The sequence below is a fragment of the Ruditapes philippinarum genome, unplaced genomic scaffold, assembly GCF_026571515.1.
Source record: "Ruditapes philippinarum isolate M1 unplaced genomic scaffold, ASM2657151v2 ctg1419_1_1_1_1, whole genome shotgun sequence".
Taxonomy (NCBI): Eukaryota; Metazoa; Mollusca; class Bivalvia; order Venerida; family Veneridae; genus Ruditapes; species Ruditapes philippinarum.
The window spans coordinates 144314-164569 of record NW_026859289.1 but is presented as its reverse complement, the minus strand read 5'-3'; the positions used below and the strand labels follow the sequence as shown (position 1 = coordinate 164569).

Below are 20256 nucleotides of genomic sequence, written 5' to 3'. Positions count from 1 at the left end.
TGTTTGTTTCAGAAGTAAGACACATCTTAACGCATTGACATTTTGATCATAAAATAGAGAATAATCAATATTTACTTTTGTCTGCTTCACTTCGCCAAGCCTTGTTGATCGTCGTTCTCATTTTTTAAACATGTTTTCAGCTAGATAATGTAGCAATATAACGATTTCATCAATCTAATATTATCAATATATATATATATATATATATATATATATATATATATATATATATATATATATATATATATTTATTTATTTATCTGTGTGTGTGTGTGTGTGTATGTGTGTGTGTGTGTGTGTGTTTGTACAGATATCAATGACAGGACCTGTGCGAGAAAAACGACCTACTGTTTGAGGACCTTTTCTAATTAGAGGTCTTACATACGGGTCCTCAGATTGTTTTCTTCGATTTTGCTTCGAAAATACGATTTCTGTTGTTCCTTTCAAAATTTGGGAGTCCTTACTTTGATTGATCTTATAGGACTTCATACACACCATATACACAATTTACTACTACCACGTGATGAGGTGTGTAAAATTTTATCAAATCAGTGATAGAGTAACGTTTTCCGCGTTATTTTTCAATGACCTGTGTTAGGAGTGATCTGATTGGTTAATATTTTCACCAACAAGCCGCCATTTTGAATCACGATTGCCGGGTAAGTGCGACATTTTAGCGTAATGAAAACCATTATTAAATTGTTGTAATGTCGTCGGGAGAAGGTGCAGTAGGCTTTCTGAAAGCAAAAACATACAAAGGCTACGATGCAATAGTGGACTATTGTACTTTTCACCACTTAGACTATTTTTCGGACGTTCACAGCAAAAAAGTTTTTTTATTCACACGTGATAGTGCTTTGAAAGTAGCTGTTTTCTTAAAAACTGCAAATATAAAGGCCATATTTGTTAACATTATAAAAGATTAGCAAATGGTGTGTGTGATTTTTATTGTTGCTTTATTTTTGTTTTCGCTTTTTTATATTCTTGCTACATCTACAATAACAAAATGATTCGCTCCCATTACGAGTCGTTCCACTATTCAAATCGGGTATGCTTATTAAGGGTAAAGGGTCAACTCGGCCCTATACCAACTCGGCACAGATTAACTCGGCACAGGTCAACTCGGCCCTCTATTAAAAACATATATTTGGATATTGATTGTTTAGTTAAAAATAATATTAAGGAGAAAATTACCCTAAAGTTTTTCAGAAATATGATCACTTACAAACAGAAAGTGAAAAAGTTGGCAGTGTACCTGTACGTATTGTTTGAAATTATCTTTGTTAAGAAGAGATATCAAGACAATATATGATAAATATTGATCAATAAATAGACTTTTTAGATTAAATTTTTGTGACAATAAATGTTATTGTATTTAATACTGTTTGTTCCTTAATATGACTAATGCTTTTTTAACGATAATATTTACAAAAAAAATCTGGAGTAGCAAAACATCTGTATAAATTGTAAATTCTGTCTTTCTCTACAAATTCACATACAAATTGGTACTTTCATCAATAAAACTTTTCAATATCCTTGAGTAGAGGTATATTAGACCATGAAAGTTATGATGAAAACATCAAAATTAATAAAAGTAATCATTACCAGTAATATATAATTATGGGCCGAGTTGACCCGTGCCGAGTTGGAATAGGGCCGAGCTGACACGAGGGACGATTACGTTTTAGGGCTGAGCTTACCCTGATTCTTATTAAGTATAATATATTTTATTTGTTTAGAAATGTCTATGATTTGGGTCCATCTTGTTGTGTTTGTACAATTTGGATTTAAAAAAATCAGAAATATTGCTAAAAAAATGACTGCTAGCATTCATGAAAGTTTGATCACATGAAATATTAAAGTTGTTAGTTTGTGTACAGCAACACAATTCAGGTTTCAACATCTTTTTTTCATGTTAGTTATAGATCTACATATACTGTATAATTCTTAAAATTTGGGTATGCTGTGCCCTTGATAGGTTACATATTTAGTTGTCTTGTACCTAGATAGAAGTGCCCGGATGTTGATGATGTCATTAAGCCATTTTTTTTTCCAGAAAATGAGACCTCGACGCCAAAAGGAAGGTGTAAACCTTAAAGAGAAAACAAGTTGTGAGGAAAAACTTGAAGTGAATTTCATTGACTGCTACAAAGGTTTGCTTTAAATCTTCCTTTAGTGCTGTCTCTTGTTTTTAGCTGTTTAATTCATATACACAAACAAGGGATAATCATGATAATGAAGATAATCTGTAAACATCTTGTGAACAAAACTAGATTTTAAATTTTAAAGGAAATTTAAGATTGCTTTTGCATAAAAAAACGAAATTTAAGATTGTTTTTGCATATATACTGGTTTCCTAGCAGTTTCCGGCCAAAAATCACACTTTTTTACAAACAGTATAAATATCGGTCGACGGATAAATATAAAATTTTGATAGAACATAGGTAGGTTCCTGCCCAGCAGTATCGTGTTTTCGATTATTCTATTTTAATTTTATTTTTAATGAAATATGGGTCAGAAAAGAAGTACCTTTTCTAGCTTTTTTTCTTAATGTCATAGCAGTTTTCCGGACATTTTCATTTTACATATAGTTTAGCCCAATAAACGATGAAAAGATGTTTTTATTTCAGAAATATATTGTTCTACCCTTTTGTCACACAATACGCACAACTGCTTGTTTTTTTTTACGTCATATGAGCTATAAATAGCTCCGTCAAAGTTGAGGCCCGGCAGGGAGTAATAAAAATTAACAACAAACGCATATTAAAGGTGATTTGATGTTACTATATTACGTACTGCATTAGATCTAGATATATAAATTCACTTTACCTTTTCAACATTTGAGAACAATCTACATAACAATGATTAAAAATAAAAATACTTTTTTTAAAGAACAAAAACAAAAAATATACAGTATACATGTATATAAAAAATATGTTAAAAGTATACATACTATCACAGTTAAATTATAATCAAAGTGAAGTCAACGAACTTTAAAAAGGTTTTTTTTTTCTACAGTAATAGAGCTTTATCCTGTAAAACATATAACATGTATATAACAGGCACTTTCTGTTTTTAAGTTCTATTCCTCATACAACCATGGTTTACAGCTGTGGCAATACCAGACCTCATCCATTTCCATACTTTCCCATAAGTATTCTTTGGCCTGTTGCGTCAAGCAGTCTTCATGAAACCATAAACCACATGTTTCCTCATCACACCCAAACCATAGAATTCCATTTTCCTCGTCAGCCGGGCTACCCTTCCCTTTACAAGCATCACATACATACAAGCTTGCAATCATAATCTGTTCCTCAGTGTATGACCTTCTTTTTATCCGTTCCTCCTTTTATAAATAAAGAATTCACATTTAACACGAGGAAAATAAAACAGGCATATACGTAAGGGAACTTACTTATGCAACCACACGCCTGCGCGCACACACATATTCATATTATGGCTAAATGTCCAAAATAAAGATTCAAAAAAAAAATCATCCACTCGATACTTGGTTATTTTCAATCTTGAAACTAGATAAAAAAATAAACATTAATACCCTTACCTTGTCTTTCTGCTTCCTGTCACGTTCCTCTATACGTTTTTGTTTCCTCTCATTCTTCAGTTCTTCTTCTTTCTTCTTCTTAGCTTCCCTTTCTTCCTTCTCTTTCAGTCTTTTATTTTTTCTCATTTCATCATCGATTTCTTTCTGCTTTCTTTTTCTTTCTTGTTCATTTTTTCTCCTCTCTGATTCTTCTTTCTTCTTAGCGTCTAGGTCCTCTTTTTCCTACATTAATAGGAATTGAAAATGAGTATAACTTGTATATTGGGATATTTTGTTACAAAACATGTTTGCTATCGTTCTTTACTGTTAAGATACGAATATTCACAAAAAAAATTTTGCATACTTAAGCATAGAAATGATTACAAAAATCTAGATAATTCAACTTTTCTGGAAAATATATCGCATTAAGATAAAATTTCGTGATATGTACCCTCAATTACTCATAAATTAAAAATGGGTTACGATAATATGTTTTGAAATGTTTTTAAATTATCGCAATGACAGTTATGTATACGACATGCAGTCGAATTACTACCATAGCGTTTATAGTTAGTTAATCGAGAAACAACGCAGGCAAACCTTTAATTGATTCAACATTTCTTGGCCACTTATGAGCCTTCCCTCTGCTACCACTCTAGACTTTTTTGCTTGTGTGTTCTGTGGTTTAGTTGGCGGAGGTAGAAGAACATTGGCCAGAGACTCTGATATCATGCCTCTCCTTACCAATGGATTGGTAAGGAACGACCCACAGGTGCTACATGTCCTTACCTCATCTTCTTCTAAAAACAATGCAAATATTGTTAAAGTATTAAAAAATTATATATCAAATATTTACTGCTTTCTTGAAGTGTGTTTAGATATTACGAAATATTATAAAAGAATTACTTTATCCGAAAGTTTCTTTTTTTTTGTTGTTTATTTTTTTTTTCTTTTTTGTTTGTTTGGGGTTTTTTTTGGCAGAAAAACTGCCTTACCGGTACTAATTAAATTTACAAACAAATGCATCGTACTCGGCAAGTTTTACCTTCAATAAATGTTGGCTTCACTATTTGCGTTTGATCAATGATAGAGGGGTTAAATGGACAAATCCCTGTTTTCGTGAAGCCGTCAGCTATAGTTGCAGGAGCGATTTTGTCCATTGCGTGCTTTAATAAAACCGGGAATTTTGCCCTTCCTACGCTTACTGCAGTTTTTAGATATCCAAGGCTTGACAGTGTTTTGGTGTAAGCGTCCTTCAAAGGTGATATAATCTGAAAGCATTTAACACATTCATCTAAAATGTTTGAAATTTAAAAGTTCCACATGTGTGCAGTTACAATAAACTTATTAATACTAAATGTATTATAAACGATAATTTAGTTTGATGATTAGATTGTTTAGAACGTCCGGCTCTCTTTTCTAAGCGAGATGTACATATTTTTGTTCGTACTGAATAGCAATTTAAGTAAAATATGTTATTAAAACATCAAATAATATTTCCCAAAGCAAATAGTGGTTACATTAACTTGTATATTACATGATTGGGTAAGCTGACTAATTATTACAAACTTACGTTCACGTCTAAAGGCTGTAGAATATGCGTGGAATGACCAGGGAGACCAAGAAGAACAATATTTTCAGCTATCGCTTTTTCAACTACTGGAATGCTAATATGAGAGTCGTGGTTATCCATGATAAGTAGGACGGGTCTTGTTCTGCCACAGTTTGGAACAAACACGCTGAAAAACCATTTTGTGAAAAGTTCACGGTCCATGTAGCCGTTTTCACTGTGGCCAAAATACCATGACGACGGTACACTATCTGTGTAATTCTGGTGAGGTAATGAACCCTGTAATAGAAAGTACACGATAGAAAACGTATCACTGTATATCAGTATAGAGTATAGTATACATGATAATTTTATACAGTTATCTTGTACATGAAAATAGAATTATACTTTCTTCAAAGCGTTATCGCTAGCAAATGCATACTTAATAAAATACCTTGTAAATTATAAGAGGTGGTAGAAAGTGTCCATCTGCTGAGACACAAAGATGTGCTGTCACGTGATCTCCTGAAGATGTCTTTCTTCTAAACAAATGCCCTCCACGAGGCCCGATTACTTTCGACCTAGGTGCCTCCTTTCCTGTAAATCCAGTTTCGTCACAATTGAAGATCTAATAATAAAACATAACAGTTACTTAAATTATTCATACACGGTATGCTTATTATAACGATCCGTTGTTGAATATTCTTTGTTACCTGTATTTTCATATTTCATATGGATATATTTTATGTATTAAATGCCATAATATATAAAAAGAGTAATATATGTAAAAGAGATAATTAGTTCGTTATAGAACGATTATTCTATATAAGTGCCAACATAAACAATGCTTACTCTTTCTGGTTTGTCTTTCAAGTTGTATTTATCAAGAACAGACTTGAGAAGAGGAAAAAAATTGTCAAGCATCCTTGTAGATGACATGGATACTCGGGCATTGTCCATGTTTTCTGCCTTTCTTTGAGCCAAATCTGGATGCCGCCCGAAAAACTTTGTAAACCAATCATCAGAGGGTCCTTTTTGTAGATTAAATAGTGACGTACGGCCTGAAAAATAGCAACAAATTACAGTACTTTAAACAGAACTATATTTTCATTGTACTTGCATGGATATTGATGTAAGAATTCTTTAAAATTCGTCCAAAATATGATTATGATAGACACATTATAATTGGTCGAGTAGATTCTAAAATTAAACCCGCAAATTTTTATATTAAAAAACACACCTGATTGTATAACTATCTCTTGTATGTAACACCTGATCATAGCCCTGGAAAGTGGAAAGCCTTGATTCGCCATGTATAAGAGATACTGGACAAGGGAGTCCTCTTCGTGTTGAAGTAGCTGCCTTTCTGCTCCAGGTCTGTTTCCCGAGTACTTGTGTCTAGCAGCCGCTGTAATTTTCATTTTTCTCTGACGCACAGCTGACAAAGCTGACGCTAGTTGATCTTCAGTGTATGTCTTTGGCATTATGATACCTAAAACGTTAAACCATTCTTTATAATAATATTTTTTATTTCGGAAATAAAATAAATTTAAAGTTTGTAAAACAGATTTTAGTGCAAACAGCTTGTATAAAAATAAAAAAGGAAAGAGAGAAAAAAAGAAGGTCGACAGTTGGGATCGAACACGGATCGCATATGTTCAACGCCAGTCATCATACCTCTCGGCCACAAAGGATTATTGACACTTTGCGGTTGTAAAATATATATAACCGTAAAAGTAAAACTAGCATCGATCGATATTTTATGCGATATTATTTATTCTTGCTGTAAAAAACTTCATACGACTTTCTGTGCATCTTTATCTGTGATAGTAATAATATTACATGTATACTTAAAGCTGGAATCATATTTTAATAAATTTTTTCACACATCGTCTGCAAGTAAATTGTTCGTAAATATTAATTTTCCTCGAATTGGGCCTCATTTATTGCGCATGCGCATTTAAGCTGGAAATCCCCAGGTGTTGTTAATAGGTGATGCGACAAGTTCCGTAAAGTAGCTACAAACAACCGGCATTTTCTCAAAATAAATAGACCGCTGTTCTTATTTATTTACTGCGTTTTTTTAGAAAACAAACGTCTGTACGATTTGATGAAGTTTCTAGATGCTTTATAGTTGAAAATAAACCGAAATGAACGAAAATGATAAACGGCCGGAAAACTGCTAGTGTCCGGAAACTGCTAGGAAACCAGTAGCACATAATGCTTCCAAGTCATGTAAATTTATAGAATTTTGCAGATTTTTTATTTTTTCACACCCACCTTTGTAAAACTATTGCTACCCAAACAAAAATGTAGATCTACCTTAAATGCTAATTTAAACGTACTTAGAAGTTAGATCTATTTACAAGTAAAATCATATTAACCATTGTATTTTACTTCTCTGCCTCTGCTCAAAATGTTCCCTGGATAAAATGTCAACCTGAGTCTGAGACATAGGCAATCAGTGTGTTGCTTGGATACTTACATAGAGTGGGTGGACCAACGCTTTTATATATATATGAAGACAAATTTATCGATTTAACCCTTTCGCTGCCAGAGGGTTATTGTTTTATTGTTCAGCTATTTGCCAGAGGGTTTTCTAAGAAATTACTATATTATTAATTAATATAATTATTATTATTTGTTATTAGTGTTATAATGATTATGTATGTTTCCAAATATGTTAGTATAATAATAATTATTGTGGATGGTATAATTTTCTTTACATTTATTATTATTTTTTTATATTATTATTATTAATTTATAAAATTATTATTATTACTATTATTATTATAGAAACGGCTAAAGCCGTCCATATGGCAAATACGCCGAAAATAACAGGGACGGCTTAAGCCGTCCCTATGGCAGTGAAACTGAAAGGGTTAACCTTTAGCTTGAAATGTGATAGGGGCCTACTAAATGACGAAAATTGATAAACGATCCAGGGCATACCGGATACCGGGATTTTTCCGGACCACTGTTGTAACACGTGACCACGTTACATGAATTATCTTCTCCTATTTATATTTGCTAAGTACTGTTAGTGACGTAGTAGATGATGGAAAAGAAAAACCCGATATATTTACGCTTTTGTCAACATTCTTTCTTGAATCAAGGTGTCAGTAATGATGGATGTATACAATAAACCTACTAGATCAGTATTTAGTAATTTACTGTTTACTTGAAATTTTATTTCATTTTTTTTTCATTTTACCATCTGGAGGTCAGTGACTTTAATCGATGACAAGAGTTTATTTATTCTCAAAATGTGGTCACTACTGTATAAAAAATACATGCTAGGATTGGTACCTTAAAAGAAAAAAGAACCATAAAAAATGCAAAACTTGAATATCCTGTCGGCAGACAATCCATTGTGGTGGTTCGATTATCGATAGTAATTTTTGAGCAGGATACCCAACACTAGCGGCTTGCATGAAATTGTATCATAGCTTGGTGTACAGTTAATGCAACAATGGTAAAACATAGCAATTAAGCGTACAAAAGTCATATTGGCAAAAAATTGAGCAATTTACTATAAAAAAAACATAAATACATATATTCATAAGTCATTATTTTTTCTTTTAGTGCAGACTCAGACTATTGCTATGCGCAAAATTGATTTGAGTCTCTCTATTGTGAGAAATACAATAATACAGATCGATAGTCCTTGATTTCATGTTTTTATAAAGGGATTTTATTATTGTTTCTTATCTATTTGCTTCGATGTAAAATTTAACATAAGAAGAGGAAATAATCTATAAATTACAAACAAACTGAAAATGCATGCGCACGGCTTGAAATACAACTAACGATATTTGTAGGAACCGGTTTCTCTAATAATTGTCTAATTACTTTTGAACAATAAATGTTTGCTATAACACATCTGTTTTCTGTTATTTGTTGGTGTGTTTATTATATTTGCCGTATGTGCTGCAGCACAGATTGAATGACATGTTTTGTGTTACTGACATGCAATTTCTGCATAGTTCTGATTTGTAGTTAAATTTATAAAAAGTACAAAAAATGAAGCCTTAAAATAAGAGTACCTGGGCCATCCTTAAAAAAAATGTTTGTTTGCAGTAACGCGACCTACTCACAAAATTTGCCCTTACTCAAAAGTTTTTTTCATGGTTTGGATAAAAAAATTATTTTTTTTTAATCAGAAAATTATGCCTTGTGCTTTGTTTTTGTTCTTTTAAAGGTTAATAGAAGAAATAAAATGTAGGTATTATTTAATTAGAATTCATTTATCAATTTACAGATTATCAAAGCATAAATTGTCCAGCATTTTGAAATTCCATGTTTATTTGGGAGTACAGTTCAATGAAAAAAAAAAAAACCAAAAAAAAAAAAAAAAAAAAATCGACCTACCTACCCACCTTGAAAATTCTGGGTCGGGTTACTGCAAACAAACATTTTTTTAAGGATGGCCCTGTATAAAATCTTACAAGTCATGCATGATGTCTATTTGTTTAAATCAGCTTGTTCTGTAGACATGTCTTCTGCGGACAAGTGGAATTTTACACCCCTTTTTAGCATGAAAGATGTTTTTTTCAATTTTAATTTTTAGGTTCTGGTGTGTTTGCAGTGGAGGATATTGCTAAAGGTAATCTTTTGACATGGTATGTTGGTGAAATTATCTCACATGAAGATGGTATGAGAAGACATACACAATACAGTGAAAAGGATGGATCATTTCTATTCTTTTTCAAATTCAAAAAGAAGAAACTGTGGTAAGTTGCAAATTTCTATATGTTGTATATTTTCCATTTCCTGTCCCTTGAAATTGAGATTTGCAACTATGATTACTATAACATAATGTACTAGAAATGTTTTTAAGAATTATAGAATTAGTTTTTAACTTTGAAATACAAACAAATGGTCAACATCAGAAATAGGGTATGTAGTGTGGCAAGAAACTATTGATTATTATTTGGCCTTATTATGTTTCTTAATATCAAGAAATAGTTAAAGTAAACACAATTCTTTATCAGATCTGTTGCCATTGTTTCAGTTTAAATATTCATTACAATGAGTTTCTTTGATTTTACAAAGTGTTTACAAATTGTTTCCTGGATATTTAACTGAAAATTTGCCACATGTATTAAAATTTGAAACCTGCCACTGTGTCTTAAAATATACAGAAGAACTTTGTTGGCACAAACATGAAGGTACATTGTAAAATAAATTGTTTTCCAAACTGTCCATACAAGGTCTATTTCAAAATGCCAAACTGGATCTTCACACCTTGTTTGTTTCTTTATAATACATATTGTGACAGAAGCATCAGCTTGGTTTTGTTGACATCATTTGGCCCTCAGTCTGTTAGCATTATGTATCAACAGATTGTGCAAAATGATTGTCCTGCACATTTAATATTTGTATATTATGGATAAAAAACCAATTTGGGAATGCTGAATATTTTTCTTGATAATTTATAGAATTTAAAGCTTCAATATGATGGCTTTTTTGTTTGTCAGAATATCTTTGGCTTAAATTATATTCTTGTACTTGTAATTCACCTAGCACGAATGCATGGAGGGGGTTAAAATGATAGGCTAATGAAAAACAAAATTTTGGATAAATCATCATCCCCAGAGACATTCAACAGAGACAGTTTAAGAAAATCATGTTTTTGATAGTATACGAAGGAATATTGTCAAAAACTAATTTATAATTAATATGCATAGCAGACTTTACAAAATATCGTCATTCAGGCTTATTTTAACTTACGTTAATGCTAAAAATAAATAGTTAATAATGATTTTTCCAGCATGGACGCAACACATTCAGCAGGCTTTGGGAGAATGATCAATGATGACCACAAGAAACCAAACTGCAAAGTTGTAGTAGAAGATAATGATGGGCGACCATCTTTGACCATATACAGCATTAGACAAATAACAAAAGGAGAAGAAATTTGTTTTAACTATCAGGATTCTTCCGTACCCTGGAGAAAGGTGTGTATTAACAAAGTTGACATTTTATCAAGACATTCAAAAACATTTTAGTACTACAGATTATTACCTTGAGATACTGGTGTTGATAGGATTTTTCTGTGAAATACTTATCAACATCAATTCAAGAAATTTTAGAGGATATATACAGTCAAACTTTGTTGGCTCGAACTTTAAGGTTCTCAAAAAAAGTTTGAGCCGTTGATAGCTGGAGCAATTTGAATCGCCCACAGTTTGAATAAAATTATTAAGTTTATAGTATAGTAATAAGTTTATAACTTAAATTGTATAACAACAACACAATTTTATCTAAAGCAGAAAATAATGTTATATTTAGTGCATGTTCATGCTTAAAACAGAAAAATAAAAAATTAAGGCAACTGGCTGTATATTGTAATACATATCGCAACAATCTCAAATACTGTATGCATGTGCAAAGTTCCAATAATATATTAATGGCTGATGAAGTATCGCAATGAATACTAGACAAACTTGAACCAAATCACATCCTAGAATGTATATTCTTCAGTGTATAATTTGCTATATTTATTCATGTATTAAAAGCTAAAAAAGATGATATGTTTTTAACATTTACAGGGATTTTTTAAAAATTAAGTTTGTCTTAATCAAGCTTGCTAAATTATGCACAGTGTTATGATGAGATTATAGGCCGTTAGGTCAGCAAACTGTCTGTTCGATAGAAAAGGTGAAACAAATCTTTCTCACATTTGCCATGCCAGCAGTAATTTGTCAAGCAAACAGGTGTAACTATATGGCAATTATGCTGACAGGACCATTAAATGAGTTTGAACGATACAAATTAGAACTATAATAAAGAATAAAGAAGGGAGCAAATTTGGACCAGACTCTGTTCGAGCGATCCTAGGTGTTTGAGCACTCCAAGTTTGAGCCAATGAAGTTTGACTGTATTTATTAAATCTTAATATACAAAATCATATATTAGAATTGACAGGGACCCTGGGTAACTGCCAAATATACCCTATAAGGTGAACATATTTACGTTGCACAAGTATTTGTCTATGCATCTGTCCTTGCATATTATGTGTGCAAGATTTATATGGCATTGTTCTAAAAATTATTTTGTTCACAACAATCAGAGGACTTTTCTTATGTAAAGCAGTGCATATAAAATATCTTCTAGGACAGCTCCTCACTAAAAAATGCTTGCTGAGTTAGTTCATTCTTACTTTATTTTGCATTTTGTCTCCCATGTGCAATTTTCTATAAATTAAAGCTTTGAGTGTGGAAATTTATAGAGGGGGAAGATAAAGGCTGAGTATATAAAATACAGACAAACAGGCAGTCATAATATTGTGATTTAAAATATGCATGGAAATTTTTTTCAGAGAAATGCCCTTAGATATCCTATATACCAATGTCCAGGTAAATTCCTTAAAAAGTAGCATTATCAAGACAGGGTACCCACAGTCTATTGAAAACTGGGAATTGCCATACAATTAAGTATTGAAAAATCAGGAACTTTGCAAATAAAAATTTGCATTTTTAAGTTTTTTTCTTATCAGTTTTTTTTTCTATCAGTGGAATTAAGGTATTACCATCCTTATGCATTACCTCCGCTTTGAAGAGCATTCAATAGGCTAGAACTACTGTTAACTACATTGAATTTGAGGGCCGTGAGTTCAATCCCTAGAAGGGTAAAAAAAAATTCTTTTTCTTTTTAGATTATTTATGTATCTTAAATCATGTCCCATTTGGAAAGAAAAAAAGTGTTTGATTTTGATTTTTTCATTAATGTAGGTATTTATTGGCTAAATTATGCTAAATCTAGTAATAAATATGGTACCTGATATTTTCAAAGTGTAATAAAATCAAAACTAGACAGTTAAAGTATTTCATATTTTACAAGATCAGCCAATATATACTTCTTTCAAAATTTAGGGAAACTTTGAAAACAGGCACTCATTTGGGTAAATTTTAAGATTTTTTAAGTTAGGTCTCCCTAAAATAGGAAATGGTCCAGACACATTGGTAAAATGAGTGGGGTAGCGGTAACATTTTTATACAGATTTCATAAATTTTCTAAGTTAGAAACCATAATTTTGCTTATGTGGGATTGGTACGCTGAATGTTACTCTTTGTTTCTTACCAAAAATTAATGGGAAAACATTTTTCATTAAAATGTTATTGCAGATTATTTAAAGGTTCCTCATTTCTAAAAAAAGGGCCCTCATAACATCCTAGCTTAAGTTCAGAAAAGTGGCCATAACTTGATTTCCGTATGGTAAACTTTGCTTAAATTTTGCATACATGTGTACTTTAAGGTATATATCTGACCTATGATGTCAATTTTTTAGTTCCTTATAGTGCCCATTAGGGTGGTAATACCTTAATTAGCTTCTGCTTCATCATAGCAAGATGTGCAAAAAGCATCATCTAAGACAAGTAGAAAGGATAAGGTCAAGGGAAAAATACCTTTTCCAGACGGGAAACATTTTGGTTTGAAAAATCTGTGGTTGTACCAAATTTCTTCTGTTTAGAGTTACATGTTATATTTTATTACTTGTTAAAACATTAAGCAGACATGCACTACTGAGACTGTGGTACTGAAGTTATTTTTGACAAAATGTTAGTCCAGTTCTGGTACTGCATTATACTCTCACAGATTCCGCACTGCTGGTACTTGTGCTGTTTGAAAAATTGTAAAATTACTGCAGTGCTTTAGGGTTCATTAAATGCCTACTTTTTTTCTCAAAGAGTGCATGAATCTCCTTTATAAATTTATTACTTTCTATGAAATAGTAAACATTAAAATCTAACCTTTACTCAAAGGATTTGGGTCCATTATCTTACTGTTGATGTAGTAATTTTTTTGGTGTAACTTCATGTTCAACTTCATATTGTATCGTCCCCTAAGGATATTTACTTGTCTTCAAGAACCATACCTGGCATTGCTAAATTACTTTAGAAATAAATGTTAAGGTTCTGCAGTACTGAGCTAAAACATATAATTGGTACTACACCCCAAGTACTTATGCATGTCTGCTTATAAGTTCTGTTACTGAGTTTAGATATGTCAGATGAGTTTAAAGATAAACTATGCTCATTTTTTCTTAAATATTTTTGTCGTAGAAATGTATTGAAATCCATGAAATCCTTACTGAATATGTTTAATTTGAATACAAAAATGAACAAACTATGTGTTGGAAGCTGCATTCCCTATCACGGGTCAAGTAAAGTTGGTCTTTTCTTAAAAGAAACTGCCAGTTTTTTTAATGATGCTATATATTCATATGGTGACCACATATAGTGTGTAGAGTTCAAAACATATCATATCTACCTCAAATTTAGTCCAAACATGTTTGTTTTATACATACAAAGAGACTGTGTAGCAATTATTAATATTCTTAAAACTCAAATTTGAGCTTAGTATATCTTTAATTAATAAAGTATATAATTATGAAGTTTCAAAATAAGTGTGTTTGGTTGGTTGGTTGGTGAAGCGAGTGTCAGCGAGTTTGTCTGATTAATGTTTGAAGCCCTCACTGATTTCTATAAATGCCTTTTTGTATTATATGAATTGAAGCTTTCTTTGTAGATTCTTCATTTAGCAATTATATGACTTTAAAACTTGGTTAATTGTTAAGTATGGCATCCTGGTTTTTAGCTTGACTATTCGATAAGAATAAGTAGAGCTATTGTAGTCAGTCAGTGTCTGTGTAACTACTTATGTTAAAGTTTTTGTAATTCCTCAAATATTTTCAAAATCCATAGACATATGGCTTTGAAACTTTGCACACTTAGGCACCATCATGACCCCAACCAGTAGACAGGAGGAGATAACTGTATCAAGCATTTTGACAGAATTATGCCCCTTTTCTGACTTAGAATTTACGTCAAAATTTGCATACCACCTCAGATATTATCTTATAATATTGACATCTGACTTTGAAACAAATTGAAATTTTATACTCTTCTTTGAGAGCATAATAGGACTCTCTTCAAGGCGTATAACAGTAACATGGATCGAAAGGAAAATTTGGCCCTTTTGTTAACTTAGAAAATTTTACATTATCAAGGCTCTTTTACTTTCAAGCTCTAAGAATAGTTGAGCGTTGCTGTCCTACCGACAGCTCTTGTCATTGAAACTTAAAACAGTGACAACATTGGTAGACAAAGTTTCAAACTTTTTTTTCATCCATACAACTTAAGTTGTCATCTAAGAAATTTTCAAGATTATAACTTGATTAGTTGAGGTATTAAATCAATTGTAGTAAGTTGAGAGAACTTCATTTTTTTGTGCCATTCAGTAAAAGGTAAAATGACATGATGAACTCTTGAATGTTAAAATTATGCATGCTGATTGAAAAATATAACATATGAATTACAGAGCAAGAAAAAGGATTGAAGTTTCATTTTGTTTGCTCAGGAAAAGAAAAAATAAAGGTATGTGCAACACGCAATTATTACATTAAAAGAGATGTGCCCATGTTGCACATTAGTGTTGTTCAAAATTGAATCAGTAGTTGTTCACTACAGTTTAGGTGGACAGACTTGCAAGATATAAATTAGATATAGCCAAAACATGTTGAAGTCGGTATAAAACCCCATCCAGTAACAACTTAAATCTCTTTCAAACAAACAAAAAAGAAAAAATGAAAATTTTGCAACTACAAGTAATTAAGATTTATTTTTATTTCATCACAAAAGTCATTGATACAGCAGACCTGTCCAATGTCTCATACCTGTCCATAGTCTGACATTATCAACAAATATATATAATATAGAATTGCTCAGTGGAAGTGCAGATCACTCAATGCACTGGCTGGAGATTGTATTAAAACTTTTTAACACAACTATGTTGTTAATAACAGCATAAAGTACTATGTCTGAGTTAGTATATAACAAAGGGGCATTTGTTATAAAATAATAATGTAAATTTAAATGATTTCATAGTTTTTTGATTTTGATTTGATCTTGCATTTTCCCAACTGATGTGAATTATGCATTACAAATTTATGTAGTTCATCAGAATGCATTTAGACAAATCTTATGAATTGTAAAATGGATTTATGTTCCAGGAGCAATTAAGAAATCTAACGAAAAAATGTGGTGGATGTTACAGTCCTGTAATTGACAGTCACACAACTCATGTAATCATGGAAACCGGTAGATACCATTTTACACTTTTTATTATTGTACATATTTATTCTTGTTATTCCATAAGAAGCCATCAAGCTGGCTTACAGTAAGACATAATTTTCACAAAAAGACTATACATTGCATAACACTACAATTCTAGTTGAGGTAATATAAGCATCTGGAATTCTAGGGTTAACATGTTACATAGAACTTGAATGGTTAAGATAGAAATTAGCCTCATTCTTTATAGTTTAAATAATATATTACAATGTTACACATGCTGGTATTTGTAGATGATATCATTTTTTTTATTGTCTCAAGTGTTTGTAGAGTAATTCATTTTTTCCAGCGGAAAGTGGCAGCCGCATTTGCGAAAGAACCATTAAGTATTTTATGGGAATAGCTCACCACTGCTGGGTACTTAGTCATGAGTATGTAGAAAAGTCATTGGAAGCAGGATACTACCTACCAGAGGTAAAATAGCTTGATTTTTTTGGATAAAAGATTAATGTTGCAAAGAATAATAAATCATATACAGTATCATATACATGTAACTTCTGATATCCAAACACAACTTTGACCAACCAAAAAGTGCAGATTCTGGAAGCTTCCAGATAATCACCTGCACAAGTACATCTTTTAATGATAAATATTGGTGTTTTTGTGATACAAAGATTAATAAAAACAATTAATAAATAATCGTACATTGATAAATAAAACAAACTTATAAATTATCATACATTTTAGATGTTTTCAAATATTTATGGGCAAACACGTTAAATATATCAAATCTAAGTTATAATTTGCATTTATTCTTTTTTACCTTAAGATATATATTTTCCATGTACAACTGTTAATCTGTGTGCACTTTACCTTTTACATAGTTTATATGAAAATTAATTACACTGTGCGGTTAATACAGTTGGATATATGTACAAAACAAAAAGAGAATTTTGTCATGGGTTATTAAGGTCACAATTATTGCCTTGTCTGGACATTAGAGGCAAACTATTGAAACGACCAAATATTCCGGACAATATTGTGTGGAATTCAGAAATCGGAAGTTCCAGAGTTTAGAAGTAAAATTTACAAAGACAATAGAAGGAACAATTTGAGGCGGATTTCAGAAAGTTTCGGATTTAAACAGATCCGATTTCAAAAGTTAAATTGCATTTTGATTTTTAGCTCGACTATTCCATAAGAATAAGTAGAGCTATTGCAGTCACCCGAGCGTCAGCGTCTGCGTCGGCGTAACCACTTATGTTAAAGTTTTTGTAATAGTTCAAATATTTTCAAAGTCCATTGACATATGGCTTTGAAAACTTTGCACACTTATTCACCATCATAGAACCCAACTTGTAGACAGGAGGAAGTAACTCTATCAAGCATTTTGACAGAATTATTGCCCCTTTTGTCGACTTAAGAAATTATGTTAAAGTTTTTGTAATACCTCAAATATTTTCAAAGTCCATTGAGATATGGCTTTGAAACTTTGCACACTTGTTTACCATCATGACCCTAACCTGTAGACAGGAGAGAGGTAACTCTATAAAGCATTTTGACAGAATTATGCCCCTTTTTCGACTTAGAATTTATGTTAAAGTTTTTTGTAATACCTGTCAATATTTTCAAAGTTCATTGACATATGGCTTTGAAAACTTTGCACACTTGTTTTCACCATCATTACCCCAACCTGTAAACAGGAGGAGGTAACTGTATCAAGCATTTTTTTTTACTATCAAGCACTTAGAATAGTCGAGTGTTGCTGTCCTACCAACAGCTCTTGTTTTTAATGCATTTAGAATTGTAAATATAATAGATTATTTGTTTTTATGGTTGGTTGGTTGGTTGGTTGGTTTCACTGTTTAGGTAATATTTTTCCAAAAAAGATGAAGATGAATTCAAGATGAATTTGGATAACCTGAGGTTTCAAACTTCAAAGCTGCACTACCTGCTAGAGCTAAGAGATTGCATAGACTCAAAATATTTAAGCTCATTTAGATGCTTCTGACAATAAATTGCCTGGTATAAGTAGTGGCAGCAATTCTGATGCATAAATGCAACTCCTTTCAGCAACAAGTGCTTACATAATTATAATGGAATTCATTAACAGAATGTGAAATGTGTTTGTGTAACATATGGGCCCATACAGTTTAACGTTGATGCGTTTAAGAAATGGTGATGTTTTTTTTTTCATATCAGGGTTTTAATGAGAGTCCTCAACAATTGATTGTCTGTCTGGTAAAACACAAATAGCATCAGTGAAAAAATTGTTGCATGCAAGTCACATATGAAAAGTCATTTTTAGCAAGAAAATTGCAATAATGTTGCCTGAAATATAAATGCATCTTTTATTTTTAGGAGGAATATGAAATTCAAGGTGATAGAATTTATTTCCAAGTGATTGTGGAGCACAAAGGTCGAGGATGTTTAAGGCGGATCTTTTCCAGGGTGTAAAATTCACATTCACAGGAGATGGTGAATGCTTCAAGAAAGGTAAATTTATTCATTTTGTTAAAATATATTGTATAAAAACGCTGCCCCTTCTTAAAAATTAAAATTTTAGATGAAAGATCCCCTGAAAAGTTTTTGGGATTTTCCCCTTTTCCCTTTTCTAGGTTGTAGTTTTTTCCCTTGCTCAAAGAATTTGCAATCCCTTTTTAAAGTTTGTTTAAAATTTATCACCAAAAAAATTAAAAAAAACACAAAAGATGGGGTGTTTGTGCCAAAAAATGTCATGTTTCCCAAATCCCCAATTTTCTGTGATGAAAAAAAAATGTTTTTAAGGGACAGCTTTTTTAACATTTTTACAAGAATTTTTTTGGGAAAAGCCTTGTATGATCAAAAGTTTTGGACAATTTAAAAATTTTTGTTTGCTTTTTTATTTTTTACCTTTCCCCAGAGGACCTTTGTTCTTAAAAAATTTATTACGGGGAAGATTTAAGAAAAAAATTTTTTAAAAAAGTGAGGAACTTTACTGGGGGGAACTTGGATTTGTTTTTTCCATTTTTTTTTTTTAAAGTTTTTGACTTTTTTTTTTAAAAAAAAAAAAAGGTATTTTAGGGGAAACCTTTCGATTGTAGTTCCCTTTGTAAACCCTTTTAGCTTTAAATTTGGGAACCTTAAACCACCCCAAGTTTTTTAAAAAGTATTGAATTTTTGGGTTTTAAAATGCATAATTTTTTAAAATTTTTTTGGCCCTTTTGGGGGGCCTTTTCCTAAAAAGGTAAACATTCCAGAAAGGACTTTCTTTTATTAAACTGGGGGTAATTTTGGAAAGTCTCATTTTGGGGAAAAGGGGGTTTCCTAAAATTATTTTTTCCCAATAAATTAAACCCCTTTTCAAAAAATAAAATAGGGTGTGTGGTAAAAGGACTTTTGTGTGTTAAAACAAAAACAAAAAATTTTCTTACCTTTCAAAATAAAGCAAATTTCAGGTTTTTAATTTTGTTGAAAAATTTTGAAATTTCCAAAAAAAATATCCACTTTAGAAAAAAAGTTACAAAAAAAATTTGGAGATAAAGATTTTTAAAAACCAAATTTTGGTTTTTTTTTAAAACATTTTTCAGTTTGAAGCTAAAAATTTTGGTTTTTGTGCTTTGGGGAAAAGGTCCAAAATTTGATATTTAAAAGGAACTCATGAAAGGTTTTTCCTTTGGAAGAAAAGGTTTTGTTTAATGACCTTTCCCAAAAAGGGTTTTAAAAGCAAAAAAACCCCCATATTGGGGTTTGTTTTTAAAAAAATTAAAATAAAAGGAAAAACGGGTTAAAAATTGGGAACCCTTGTTAAAAAAACGGGAAACGGTTTGTGAACTTGACCCCCACATAAAGCCTTAGTCATCTATCTGAAATACTCTTCAAAAAAAATTGTATTTTCCTTTCTTAAGAAGATTTCTTTGAATAAATAAATGTCAAAATTTTGTCATATTTGAATGACAAAATTTTATGTGTTTGTACAAAAATGTCTTCAGATTGCACCTATTTTTCTGTTTAAAGTAAATCAGAAGTAAGCTATTTAGGACCGTGATTGCTCTTAATATTAAACAATCTTCTTTTTCAGGAGATAATAATACTTTGAACACATATTG

At 31.4% G+C, this 20256-nt stretch overlaps 1 protein-coding gene and 1 long non-coding RNA gene across 2 annotated transcripts; one reads left to right on the top strand and one right to left on the bottom strand.

Annotated features, from left to right (window-relative positions):
• The first annotated feature begins 1377 nt into the window (after positions 1–1377).
• On the top strand, positions 1378–18669 carry LOC132755957 (uncharacterized). Its single transcript, XR_009629265.1, has 7 exons — positions 1378–2153; positions 9661–9823; positions 10864–11050; positions 15417–15472; positions 16108–16195; positions 16518–16642; positions 18530–18669. It is a non-coding gene; the product is annotated as an uncharacterized LOC132755957 (long non-coding RNA).
• On the bottom strand, positions 2348–6478 carry LOC132755959 (uncharacterized). Its single transcript, XM_060746900.1, has 8 exons — positions 6331–6478; positions 5943–6151; positions 5545–5718; positions 5115–5390; positions 4587–4812; positions 4142–4341; positions 3563–3784; positions 2348–3346 (listed from the first exon to the last, which is right to left on the bottom strand). Exons 1-8 carry the CDS (start codon positions 6401–6403, stop codon positions 3083–3085), a joined length of 1644 nt encoding a protein of 547 aa, XP_060602883.1. The 5' UTR covers positions 6404–6478; the 3' UTR covers positions 2348–3082.
• Positions 18670–20256: the final 1587 nt, after the last annotated feature.